The 14509-nt window shown below is 41.1% G+C and overlaps 1 protein-coding gene across 4 annotated transcripts in view; it reads right to left on the bottom strand.

Moving 5' to 3' along the window:
* fermt1 (FERM domain containing kindlin 1) overlaps positions 1-14509 on the bottom strand; it is a 76489-nt gene that overhangs the window by 46423 nt on the left and 15557 nt on the right. For all 4 annotated transcript variants that reach the window (XM_073051329.1, XM_073051330.1, XM_073051332.1 and 1 more), the window contains one exon: positions 2955-3188. In XM_073051329.1, the coding sequence (XP_072907430.1) occupies positions 2955-3188 (234 nt within the window). The remainder of the gene's footprint in view (positions 1-2954; positions 3189-14509) is intronic.

Genomic DNA, 14509 nt, shown 5'->3' with positions numbered 1-14509 from the left:
GGTAAAATAAGGCTGCTTCCTCAGCACCCCATGCTTCACTTGGTAAACTCTCAGACTGTGTGGCTTGATTATGCTCCAACTTCATCTGCAGGTTTGCAGGTGACACAAGCATACTGGTCCAAATCTCAAATAACAGAGAGAGAGAGAGCACCAAAAGAAAAAAAGAGACCCTAGTAGCAAAGTGCACCTGATCTCGTCTACATCAACAGTGCTGTGGGCAAGAGGGTTGAAAACCTCATGTTCCTAATGAATAATCACCAATAGCCTGTCCTCTTGAAGATACAACAGCCAACAGAATTCACCAGTACTTCTACTTCCTCAGGAGGCTGAAGAAATTTGGCACGTGTCCTTTGACCCTCACCATTTAAAAGAAAGATTAATGGCTTGGAATGGCAACTGCCCTGCATGTGACTGTAAGAAATTTCAGAACTGTGGACACAGTTCAGCCGTCACAGAAACCAGCCACCCCTCCATGGACTCTGTCTGCACTTCTCCCTGTCTCAGTAAGGCAGTCAACCTATACCTAAATACCCATCCTACCAGAACATCCTTTCTTCTCCCTCCTTCCCTTACAAAGAAGATACAAAAGCCCGAAAGTACATACCAGCAGGTTTAGGAACAACTGCCCCTAGTTAAAACTGCCCATGACCTCACAATCTACCTTATTATGGGTTTGCATCTTACTGTCTGCCTGCATTTTCTCTGTAACTGTTGCACTTTATTCTGCATTTTATTATTGTTTTCCCTTGTGCTATCTCAATGTGCTGAAGCAACGAAATGATCTGTATGGATGGCATGCAAAACAAAGTTTTTCATTGTACCTCAAAACGTGATAATAAAAAAAACAATTTAAAGCTGTTCTGATTCATTTGCATTTAGAGAGGCATGGAAGATGCATATTGTGGTGATTAAAGCGATCATGGGATTTCTTGGGATGGGCATTTTTCATTAGGTGTGATGAACATCAGAAACTCTAAACCCAAAACCTACAGTAACTACAGTAAACTGAACATTTACACAATGGAGATCAATAAAGAAACTTCAAAGGATGTGGCACAAAGGTCAGTAAATACAATCATCCTCGAGGCTTTCAGAATGAGGCCCAGAGTAGTCATGATCTGATCAAACAGAGGGGAAGACCCAAATAACCCATGTCTGCTTTCCAATTCTACCTCCGTTACATCCTGCAATGCCAGTAAGGATTAGATGTAATCAACAAGACCACACCTTCAAAACTGCATTTGTGTACAAGGACAGCTAGAAAAGTGGTTTTGCAAGAAGAAAAATAAAAGCAAAAATTAGGCTGAAATCAATACCAAAGGCAAACGCAACATCAAACAAAAATGTACGAGCTACTAAAGCAGAAAGTACAACCTCCATAGTAGTTTAACAGCACCTTCAACCCAAGAACTGATTTTAATTACACTAATTTGCCCTTGTAGGATTGAACATAGGAAATAGCCCCATTAAATATTCACTCATAGAGGATATAATGAGGTACAATTGCATTTTACTGCTAAAACTTTGACTGCAGAAGGTTATCTTAAATGGTAGTCGAAACAAATTCTGGGAGCATTTAATATTCTCTCAGTGAGCTGTAAAAGCAGATTTCTCCAAGCTTCAAATACAATTTCTGCAGAAGTCATCTGTGGAAAACATACACTTGTAAATTCCTCCTAAATAGGAGATTGGGGTTTGTAAATGGTTTTGAGTGTCGACGCACAAAACAGATAGTCATGCTCCTTAATGAAGCTGTTCGTCATCCCCTTATTCATTCTCAACCTAATGCTTTCAATCTATCTGTTGTTATGCCTGCAGCCCCCTCCTTTGTGAGAATCGCAAGATCACTATTGGGTTGGGTCAGGGGACCCAGGAAATGAGAGAGAGACGTATGGAATGTCTCATTCTCCCAGCGATATAAAGCTACGGGACATGGCCATTGTCTCCGGAAGGCGAATTTGTGGATTGAAGACTGTACTACGTGGAAGCCCTCAGGCAAAGTGGGCTGGTTGAGGGAGGGATTGCATCACCCCCAACCTGATTGACATCTGCGACCTTGCGAGTCAGGATAAAAGAGGGTCTGTGGGAACAGCCCCTCAGACGCACCAGAAGAAACGCTAGCGATCCCATAATAGTGGGAAGCCATTTGAAGGAGGCCACGTGCGTTCAGTTCCGTTGCCTGGAACTGGTGGCTGGTACCACAGAAAACGGCTTTTAGCTAACAACGGGGAAACCAACTCCCCCGACTCAAAGGACTGGCATCATAAAAGACCTGGGCAAGTTTAAAACCGTCTCTCTTAAACCCAAAACGCTGCAGCTTGAACGAACTAACAGTGACTGTTATATTTCCATCGGACAATACATTATCCCCTAGACAATGATAGAGCTATTTCTTATTGATTATTATTATACCCGCGCTTTTAGATTTAGTATTGACGATGTATATTATCAGTATGTTTGCATTAATCTTATTTTTGTGCCCCTTTATCAATAAATACTTTTAAAAATAGTACCATCAGACTTCAACGGACCTCTCTATCTTTGCTGGTAAGTGACCCAGTTACAGGGTACGTAACACTGTCTTCCCGCATGATGATGGACAAACTAATTTCAGTGCCATTTCCTTAGTCCCCCCTCTCAGACAGACAAGGATCCACACTAACTTTAGCTGATCCCTTTCCTTTCAATACATCTATAAAAGCTTTTCCAGTCTATTTTATGCTTATTAGGCTTTTTGATTATTTTTAATTTCAATAAAGAGCTAGCCAATTGGAGCAAATGCTCAGGACTTCCCTGTTGCACTATCAATGCTTCCATTTCCAGCAAATTGCAGCAAGCAATGTAATTCAAAGCTTAAATGCAGTAGCATAATATACAAATTACTTCATCCACATGATGCTTCATACAAGCAATATCTGTAGATTTTAGAAAACATGCCAATGTAGTCTACTTACTCAAAGCCTTGCAGATATCGATCACTGCCCTGAAGACCACTGAAGAAAAACTAACTTTTAATCTTACTGTCTTCATATTAGGCAGCTGTAGTTTTAGTAACTTGTGCTGTGGTGTGTAAAGCAGTTTGGCATCAGCTTGGATTCCATACTTGTCCAAAGTCCAGTGAGTTTTCAGAAGCCAGCACTTCTTTTGTTCCCACCAAAGAGCGTAGTCTGACCAGTCTTGGGTTACAGCTATTAGAAAAGCAAAATCCAGTTAAAATATTTAAAATAAATCTGTAAGTTTAAATAAAGTTCTCTTTCGTATGTGAATACAAGACATGAAGGTCTCTATTTTCAGCTGTGATTCCCTTACTAAGTTTTTGCATGCAAGTAGGTATATCTCAACTTTGTATTAAAGAGTTTAAAGACTAGCTTTATTTGTTACATGTACAATGAAACATACAGTGAAATGCATTGTTTGTGTCACATCATATCAGCAAGGATTGTGCTGGGAAACCTGCAAATGTGACACCTCCTGTACCAATATTGTATGCCCACAAATCATGAACCCTATTGTATGTCTTTGGAATATGGGAGGAAATTGCAGCACCCAGAGGAAAGCCATGCGGTCATGTGAGTAACGTACAAGCTCCTTATAGACAGTTGTGCGAATTGTAACCCAAATCGCTTGCACCATAATAACATCAGGATAACCACTGTGCTACTGTGTTGTCAGGAATATGCTATCATGTTATTGCGTAAAAGACAATTGTAAGTCAGCAGCTGGTTTTACAATTCCTACTATTTTTATTTACATTAATTTCATTTAGTAGATTAAGAAAATAATCAGTGTAAAACCCCACACTACTGTATCAAGTAGTCCTCCCATCACCTCTGTCTCATCAAATTCTACTGCAATGCTTGGGGAAATCAAGATATCCTGTGCAACCCTGGGTTTGAAATCTTACCTGGGGAGCCGAGGGTGGCCAATGCACAGAACTGCCAGCCTCATGCTCAGCACAGAACATCGGGTACCTAACAATGGCTAATCCGAGCACAACATGGTCCATATTTCCCTGTGGTTTTCCAATAGGAAAAGAAGGTGACCACAGGGTCCTACATACCCTTGAGGAGAGAGCCATCTTGGGCCCTGACAACAGTGATATTGAACATTGTGCAGCTGTTTCATAGCTCCAGCAATCCACGTTCAACACTGCCCGGTGCTATGTGGTGTTTGCACATTCTCCCTGAAGCAGTATAAGTTTGTTCTGACAATCTTATTTCCTCCCACATCACTACAGGATCAGCAGTTCTGGATTGAATGCTGTGTAATGAACAGGATTGATTCCAGAACTTAAGGTACAGGAACCCTCAGAAAACCGTGATCATGATATGGTAGAATTCACCCTGCAGTTTGAGGGAATGGAGTAAAGGGAATTTCAGAGGCATGCCAGAGGAATTACTGCTCCCTGCTACCACCGATGGTGAGGACCTACAAGTACCTGGGGCTGCACCTGAATGACAGACTTGAGAGGAGCATCAGCACAGAGGCTGTATACAAGAAGGGCCAGAAATGTCTCTACTTCCTGAGGAGAGTGGGGTCCTTTGGAATACGCAGGCCTCTCCTTCACATGTTCTACGGTCTGTTGTCACCTGTACAGTCTTCTATGAGGGGGTGTGCTGGGGCAATGGCAACAACACGGGTGATACAAACAGTCTCAATAAACTGATTAGAAAGGCCGGCTCTGTTATAGGAGTCAAACTGGACACACTGGAGGCTGTAGTAGAACAAATGACTCTACAGAAAACCCTGGCAATTCTCGACAATGTTTCTCACCCTCTGCATGCCATCTTGGCTGAACAGAGGAGCACTTTTAGTAATAGACTAAGACATCTGTGCTGCTCTAAAGAGAGCTGTATGAGGTCATTCCTTCCCTCAGCCATTAGGCTCTATAATGAGTCAACCTATAGCCGGGGAAGTGAAGATCCCCTCCTGTCAGATTGAGGTAACTATTTTTTTATTCTTTCTTACGTAACATACTGTGAGACTTCACTGCTAATGTAATGGTTTCTCTGTAGCAGCAATGTTTGGGTTATGACTAGAGATTACAGGGTTTTGGAATGTGGGGCTATCCAATGAGAGAAATGTTGTTCTTTCTTGTGAGTCTGGAAAAGAGATTTTTGTGGTCTTTTGCCGGGGAGAGATGAGGAGAGAAGACGCGAATGGAGAGAGTCAGTAGACCGTTGGATGGAGTGGATTTGGAGCGAGGGTCCAAAGGTCAAAGACGATCGGAGGAGGTTGATGGTGGACAACCGGCTTATCAGTGAGCTCCAACATTGCACAATAGATTGTTTTCATGAGAATGGGCCCTTTTTTTCTTTTTTTTTGTTTACTAACCATATAGTCAAAGTAAGAATTATAAAGCATAATCGTTTAATTGCATATGGTGTACTGTTTGTTATTTCAGGGTACTGATTTGTTACAGGGGGCACATCACGCAGCATCCATTCAAATGAGATTTCTTAAGTTTGGCTGGGCCGGGGGCAATCACCCATTATATTCAACCACTGGCTGAAGCAAGAGTTCACTTACCGGTACTTCTCTTCTAATATTGGTCTATTTGTATGTCTGTGTACTTATAATGCTACTGTGACACTGGAATTTACTTTAAGATCAATAAAGTATCTATCTATCTATGAAAGAGGAGCTGGTCAATGTTGATTGAAAGGGGACACTAGCAGGGATGACGGCAGAGCAGCAATGGCTGGAGCTTCTGGGAGCAATGTGGAAGACACAAGATTGAATATATCCCAAAGAAGAGGAAGTATTATAAAGGCAAGATGATGCAATCATGGCTGACAAGGGAAGTCAAAGCCAATATAAAAGCAAAAGAGGAGGCATATAATAGAGAAAAAAATTAGTGGAAGTTAGAAGATTTTAAAAACCAAAAGATAGCATCTAAAAAAACATGGGGGAGGTGAAGATGAAATATGAAGGTTAGCTAGCTAATAATATCAAAAATGCTCCCAAAAGATTTTTTTTCAGATATATAAAGAGTAAAAGAGAGGTGAGAGTAGATATCAGACTGCTAGAAATTGCACTAGAGAGATAGTAATGGGGGTTAAGGAAATGGGAGATAAACTAATTAAGTATTTTGCATCAGTTTTTACTGGGGAGGACACTAAAAGTATGATGGAAGTTCGAGATTGTCAAGGGACAGAAGTGAGTGTAGTTGCTATTATTATGGAAATGGTGCTTGGGAAACTGAAAGGCCTGTAGGTGGATAAGTCACTTGGACCTGATGGACTACACTCCAGGGTTCCAAAAGAGAAAGTTAAAGAAACTCTGGAGGCATTAGTAATGATCTTACAAGAATCAAAAGACCCTGGCATGGTTCCAGAGGACTGGAAAACTGCAAATGCCATTCCACACTTCAAGAAGGGAGAGAGGCAAAAGTAAGGAAATTATAGGCCAGTTAGCCTGAGATCAGTGGTTGAGAAGATGTTAGAATTGATTGTTAAGTATGTGGTTCCATGTACTTGGAGGCAAATGACAATGTAGGCTACAGTCAGCATGGTGTCCTTAAAAGAAAATCTTGCCTGATAAATCTGGTGGAATTCTTTGACAAAAATAACAAGCAGGATAGACAAAGGAGAATTAGTGGATGTTGTGGACTTGGATTTTCAGAAGGCCTTTGACAAGTTGCTCCACATGAGGCTGCTAAACAAGATAAAAGCCCATGGTATTACAGGAAAGATACTGGCCTGAATAGAGCAGTGGCTGATTGGCAGGAGACGAAGAGTGGGAATAAAGGGAGCCTTTTTTGACTGGCTGCCAGTGATTAGTGGTGTTCCACCGGCGTCTGTGTTGGATCGCTTCTTTTCACGTTGTATGTCAACAATTTGGATGATAAAATTGATGGCTTTGTGGCCAAATTTGTGGATGATATGAAGATAGATGGAGGGGCAGGCAGTGTTGTGAAAGCAGTGCGACTACAGAAGGACTTAGATTAGAAAAAAGGGCACTGACTTGTTGCTACATTCTGTTCTAGGTGAAAGAAATTCATCATGGCAAAACTGAAAATTGTTATTCAAATGAACTTTTAACACACTGTTCTTGAATATGACCCAAATCTCTACTTTCTTTGCTTGCTCTTCGGGACCAATCTCTTGATTTGTCTCTGGTCTTCCAGCTGGTTCTTGCTCAACCATGGCTAACTTGTCTCTCATCCACTCGACTTCAAGTTTAATCTAGTCACAGAAGGCAAGGGATGAATCACGTGACTACATTTTATAGTACAGTACAATATCACTCAGATCCTGGATTTCAGAACACAGAACAAAGAAATCTACAGCATATTACAGGCCCTTCAGCCCACAATGTTGTGCTGACCATATAACCTACTCTACAACTTGCCTAGAATTTCTCTACACATAGCCCTCTATTTTTCTAAACTCCATGTATCTAACTAAGAGTCTCTTAAGAGACCCTATTGTATCCGCCTCCACCACCATCGCCGGCAGTGCGTTCCACGTACCCACCGCTCTCTGTGTGAAAAAATTTTTTGTTGGATACTGGCCGAGAATTGCTCAGAGAAATGGTCAGTGATGCAGGTAACTAGAAATGCTGGCTTTCTGGGGTTGAGAAATGAAAATGGAAACAATGGAAATACTCGACAATATTGATGGAAAGAGAAACAGAATATCTTAGGAGTTTGTACATTCTCCCTATGACCATGTGGGTTTTCCAAAGGTGCTCTGGTTTCCTCCCACATTCCAAAGACGTACTGGTTAGTAAGCTGTAGACATGCTACGTTGGCACCAGAAGCTTGGCAGCACTTGTGGGCTGCCCCCAGCACTTCCTCGGAATATATGTTGCAATGTTTTGAAGTACATGTGACAAAATGAAGCTAATGAGCTTAAAATTTTATATTAGTCTTACTAACAGCATTGAGGATTTAATCTTAAAAATATATTATGCACTACTATGTGATTATTGCAAAACTCAAATTACATTGGATAGACCACTTCAAAATCTTGGTGAACTGGATGATTGAAAACATATAATTAGTACCTGACGAACAAAATACTTGTGATAGCAATTCACCTTCAACTTTGATGAGTGGAATGCTAGAAAGTTGGCACTGACAAGTCAATTACAGCAAACAGTTTCTTACACTTCTGCCACATCTGATTAATCCTCTGGAAGTGACACATTGGCTGCTATTATTTCCATGCCAACATGGAATTCAAAGGCTGCCTACTCCTTCCCGATGCAGTTTAAAATGGCTAATCAATTAATCACCGAGGTTTAGACGTTTCTTTGAAAAATCTGATTTTAGTAGTAATAAATGAATATAGAGCAACTATGACAACCACCATGCCTCCACACTCACAACTCTAGCAAGGGTCAAAATCCATTTCTAAATTCAACACTGCTGTTGGCAGCATCCTAGATGGCAATGAGAAGGATTACAGGAGTGAGACAGATTGGCTGATTGAGTGGTGTTGCAACAGCAACCTTGCACTTATTCAGTGGAGTGGCCTACACCTGCTATTAATGTCAATCAAGCATGGCACATCAAGTAGAGCTGCATCTTGTACTAGCTGATCCCCGGATCTCAATGCAATGGTTGAAGAGTAAAAGAGAAAAAAAAAAATCGAAGAAAACCAGATAATTTTTATAATTCAGAATCTTGGTTGCAGAAATAACAGAACTGATGCTATTACGCCAAAGAATCAGCTGGCAATTTGTGAGAGGAAAGAATGCCCGCAAGTTACACATCATTACAAGCTCCTGACCACATATTACTCTCTCTGTCCTTTGATTATGAATGCTGTTAGGCAGGAGGTACAAAAAAAAAGTATGAAGACCCACACCACCAGGTTAAAGAACATTTATTTTCTTTTAAACCTTTGGTTTTCAAATCAACTTTCACTATCCTAATCACTGGTTCCTTAAAGTTGTTATCGCCAGGGAATAAGCTCCCACTACCTAGTAAATGCTCCCAGTGGCGTGCACCTCAAATAGTCTCTGACACCAAGTCTAGCTCCAGGCCTTCACCTGTGGCTTAGCTACTAAGCCTGGTGGAACCATTTCTACTGACAGAAGAGGGCAAAAGTGGGTTACTGGTGCCTTAAAACGAGTTGCTCCAGGCAGATGGGGCTTGTCAGCCATCGTTGGCAGCTCATCTAGGAGAAGGAAAGCTCTGAAGTCACACCTCTGCCGCCTTGTGGCTTTGAGAGAAATCCCTGAGGAAAAAAAAATCTGGAGCTGGAGTCCCTAAGGCAGTCCTACATTGAGCTCCACGCTGACTGGAAACTTCTGCGATGCTGCTGGTGCCAAACTGTATCCGCCTCTGCTGTTCCTTTGGGCTCATCAGAAGCATGGAGAGGGGAAGCATGGGCAACAGCTTGCTCTCCATGTTGTACTGCCCTGGCTTGCGTATCACATAGACAGCTGAGACGCAACGTCCATGGTCAACCCCAACCAATGGAGGGCCTCAGTATAGCAATGCTATGACCACTCTGCACTAAGCTGGACTTTGCTGAGATACAATGAAAAGCTTATTTGTGGATGCATCACAGGCACATTTCAGAAAAGCAGCATTCACAAGAATAAACATAAGTTATGCACAAAGAATCTAAAGCTTTCCCAGCATATATGATGCATAAACACTTCTCGGGTTCCAGCTGGATACAGGTGTTAATATTAACTATTGCAGTGAACTTCCTCCCCATACAGGTAAGCGAATGAAGATCTAGATCCAGCTGGAAGCCTGAGAAGTTTGTGTGTCATGTACACTGGGAAAGCACTAGACCGTTTTACTTGTCCCACTGCCGGGGAGGAACTTCACCGCAATATTTTTCAGTTAACACCAACACCTGTACCCGGCTGGAAGTCCAAGAAGAGTTTATGCATTAGTTATACACATTTTTTCTAGAAAGAACTTAAGTAGAACAACACAAAAAGTTCACGTTAGTGTCAAGTGGTCTAAGTTGTCATACTGAATTGTAGTGATTTGGGTTTTGCTAGTTGGTTCAAGAACACAAATACTGAAGGGAAGTAGTTGTGCTTGGAACTTGGTGGTGTTGGACTTCCTGCTTGACAGTTACTACAAAAGGATGGCTTGGCCCAGGCAGCAGGGATCTTTGATGATGGATGCTGCCTTCATCCTGTAGGTACGACAGATGGTGGGGAGGCACGTGCTCATGATGTATTGGGCAGAGTCCACTATATGCAATATAAGATATTTTTAAATTAGCAGAGAAAGCACCCAAGCTCCCACATCTCCAGCTGGCCCTCTAATTTCAGTCTCTGAGGCTGTTGTCTGGGCATTCTTCAATACAGTAAACCCACGAAAGGCATCTGGTCCAGATAATGTATCTGGCCAAGCAGCAAAGACCAAATGGCTGGAGTTTATGGATATATTCAACCTCTTACTCCCACGTGCTTCAAAATGGCATCCATTTTACTGGTGCCCAAGAAGAGAATGGTGACCTGCCTAAGTGACTACCATCCAGTAGTGCTTACATCAACTGTAATGAAATGCTCTAAGAGGTTGGTTATGGTGTGAATCAACTCCAATCTCACAATGATCTGAATTCATCCAATCTGCATATCACCACAACAGGTCAGCAGTGAATGTGATTTCTCCGGCTCTCCACTCTGCTCTGGACCATCTGGGCAACAGGAACTCATAAAGTGCCTTTAGAAAGTATTCACCCCCACCCCCCTGGAAGTTTTCATGTTTTATTGTTTACACATTCAATCACAGTGGATTTAATTTGCCTTTTTTACTCCCACACTGATCAATAAACAAGGACTCTACGTGTCAAAGTCCCCTACTAAGTGATCTAAATTATTTACAAATTTATAAAACAAAAAATAATTGATGGCATCAGTATTCACCCCTGTTAACATGACAAACCAAATCATCACTGGTGCAGCCAATTGCTTTCAGAAGACACAGAATTAGTTAAATAGAGATCTGGTTTTGGAGACCTGTGTGCAGTCAAGGTGTTTCAACTAATAGTAGTAAAAATACAGCCATATGTGGAAGGTCCAACTGCTGGGGAGTCAGTATCTTGGCAAAAACTACACCGGAGTCACTCCAAGCAACTCCGTGAAAAGGTTATTGGAAAGCACAAGTCAAGAAATGAATAAAAGAAAATTTCCAAGTCACTGAATATCCCTTGGAGTACAGTTAAGTCAATCATCAAGAAATGGAAAGATTATGGCACAGCTGTAGATCTGCCTAGAGCAGGCCTTCCTCAAAAACTGAGTGACCATGCAAGAAGGGGACTAGTGAGGGAGGCCACCAAGAGATCTGTGACAACTCTGGGGGAGTTACAAGCTTCAGTGGCTGAGATGGGAGAGACTGTACGTACAATAACTGTTGTCCAGGTGCTTCCCCAGTCACAGCTTTATGGGCGCATGGCAAAGAGAAAGCTGCTGTTGGAAAAAAACTCATGACATCTTAGCTAGAGTTTGACAGAAGGCATGTGGGAGACTCTGAAGTTAGCTGGAAGAAGGTTCTATGGTCTGATAAAAACCAAAATTGAGCTTTTTGACCATCAGACTAAACACCATTTCAGGGAAATGTACAGGCAAAATACTGGGAAATCCTAGAGGAAAACCTGATGCAGTCTGTAAGAGAACTGCAGCTTGGGAGAAGATTTGTTATCCAGCAAGATATGGACCGCATGCATAAAGTCAAAACTACAGGAATGGCTTTAAAACAGCAAAGTTGATGTCCTGTAGTGGCCAAGTCAGGGTCCAGACCTCAATCCAATTGAGAATTTGTGGTTGGACTTGAAAAGGGCTGTTCATTCATGATCCCCATGCAATCTGACAATCTGCAGTTTTACAAAGAAAAATGGGGAAAAATTGCAGTGTCCAGATGTGCAAAACTGATAGAGACCTATCCACAGGAGGTTCATCTTGTTACAAACCCTCTTCCAAACTTATACAAATGCACTGTTGAAAGTATCCTGATTGCATGCATCATGGACTGGTACAGCAACTTGAATGATAGAAATTGGCAAAACTCCTCAACATCCAGGAGATGTGATCTTCTTCTCAGATGCCTGAAGTGTCAAACCACCAGGTTCAAGAACAGCTACCTCCCTTCAACCATTCAATTCTTGAAATAATCGGCACAATCCTAATCACTACAGTTTAGCAACACTATGATCACTTTGCATTAGAATGGACTTTGCTTTTTTTCATCCTAATTATGTTCTTTCTTGCAAAAATTGTACATAATTTATGTTTTTCTTGTGAATGCTAATTATATGATACTATGAGCCCTTTTTAGAGTGAGAGAGGGTGAGCGAGAGCAATATTATTAAATTTATTGTTATGACCTGAGGGCTGCAACATGCCTAGATGAAGATGAGGCACTGTTTCACGAGCATATGTTGCATCAATAGAGTAAAGAATGAGTGAAAATGGAACAAAGAATAAAAGGGACAAAACACTGGAAAGCTCAGGGTCACCAATTACTGCATAGAATCAGTGCTTAGGCTGTATAATATCAAAGTTCAAATGTGTTAAACACTAAACTAGCAATAATAAATAATTGTTGATATTACAAGATGCTAAAATTACAACACAGAAGATGCTCTTTTAATCTATTAATAGGAGGTCCAGTTGAAAAGTTATTATTAGTATATGGTATTTGGTTCACTTGAAGCTGCATTACATCAATTGTAATTCTGTAATATGCAGATTGAACATTAGCATTCTGATGTCCCAGGAACTTATTGGAACCATGATCTCAGATACAGTTGGAAGAAAATCTGCCTACCTTCTCTGGTTTGGCTTGTTGCTCCAGGTCAAGTAGTTGACACTTAATGTTCATGAAAAGGCTGGGAATGGGCAATAAATGACATCTGTGCAAAGACTTATTTATCCCATGAATAGACAAAAAAATGCCAATTCTCCTCATCATGATGGCTAAACTCAAACAGCTCTAGAGTACAAAAGATGGAAGGCACCTGTTTTTTTATTTTAAGTGTGAAATTCTTCCCTACTGAAAGCTAACAGTTAAATTTGTGTTCTGAATTTAAGATCTGGCAATCAAGAATATGGGGCTAAAAACAGATTATGGCATTAAATTTGAGATTAACTGTTATCTCATATAGCAGATATATGTAGCATACTGCCTATTCCTGTCCCTACAAAAACCCAATTTTCCAATTCTGCATACAAGCTTGATAGTTTAGAATAAAAGCAAGCATTAAACTTGGGCTTTAAAAAGAAACGTTTACTGTATCCAAGGGCATTGAATTCAAATGCCCAATATTCTGATATTCAATCTCTCTCACTGATCTAATGGTCCTGTACTGAAGTCTGTGAAAATACCCTTCAGCCCATCAGAGAGACCATCACACTGAAGCAATTGAACAATATTATTTGAATCAAAAATAACAAGACCCTTTGGAAAAAAATGATGATTACACATTAAATTGAACATGTTTCTTAGCTTTAGACTATAACCCTTGTACTTCACAGCAAGATGGTTCTACTTGTTTAATTTTCTAGTATAACATGAACCCTGTCATTAGAGCTGCCTTGAAGACAACTTATTCTCCTTCGCTGGGTTTTTCTAAGATAATTCCATGTGCATTTTGTCTATCTTACTCTGAAGAGCAACAATCATTTCTCCTTAAATATATTGAAAACAAAAATGGGGTGTCAGGGTGTCAAATATGGGGTTCTTTATCAATCTACCTTTGACTGACCTCCAAAATGAGCCTCTGCTCATATATTTTGTTTGTTATGTGCCATTTTGTTTGATGTGGGTGATCATGCTCTGTCCGTGACCTGGAGTGTTCTTGGCAAATTTTCCTGCAGAAGTGCCCTTCTGGGCAGTGTCTTTACAAAACGGGTGATCCTAGCCACTATCAATACTTTTCAGAGATTGTCTGCCTGGCTTCAGTGGGCGTATAACTAGGACTTGTGATATGCACCATCTGCTTATACAACCGTTGTTCACCTGCTCCCATGGCTTCACATGACCGTGACTGGGGGGCTAAGCAAGTGCTACACCCTGTACAAGAATGACCTGCAGGCTGGTGGAGGGAAGGAGCACGTTACACCTCCTTTGGTAGAGACACATCTCCACCCCACCACCCTTCACTTACTTCACCAGAACCAAAAACAGATTGATAGAGAACTGTTTTCGGATACACCACATTAACCCTTATTGAAGTTACTTCTCTCCACATCCTCCAGGCTCCACTTCAACATCTCTGACCTTTCCTCCACCAGACTGGCCAGACTGGTTGACAGCCAGTGACAATCATTTCGAAGATACTTGCAAAAAACTTAACCTGGTGGATGAAATGGTCCTCTCCAAGGTCAACAGGCATGTTATAACCAGGCTGGAGAAGTTACCTTTTTCTGAAGCTGTTATCATTTTGTGGCAGAGGTAAGGATGAAGGGTGTGTTGAAATCATTCTAGGTTAGTCCTGTCCTGCTGCCAACATTCTGATCAAAGAACACTGTAAGACCTGCATCCTTAAGTAGATACTAGTTTTTCACTCTACATGAATGATTAATAAGA

The sequence above is a fragment of the Hemitrygon akajei genome, chromosome 7 (genome assembly GCF_048418815.1).
Source record: "Hemitrygon akajei chromosome 7, sHemAka1.3, whole genome shotgun sequence".
NCBI lineage: Eukaryota > Metazoa > Chordata > Chondrichthyes > Myliobatiformes > Dasyatidae > Hemitrygon > Hemitrygon akajei.
The sequence above is the reverse complement of the archived record's forward strand: the minus strand, read 5'-3'. Positions and strand labels throughout refer to the sequence as shown.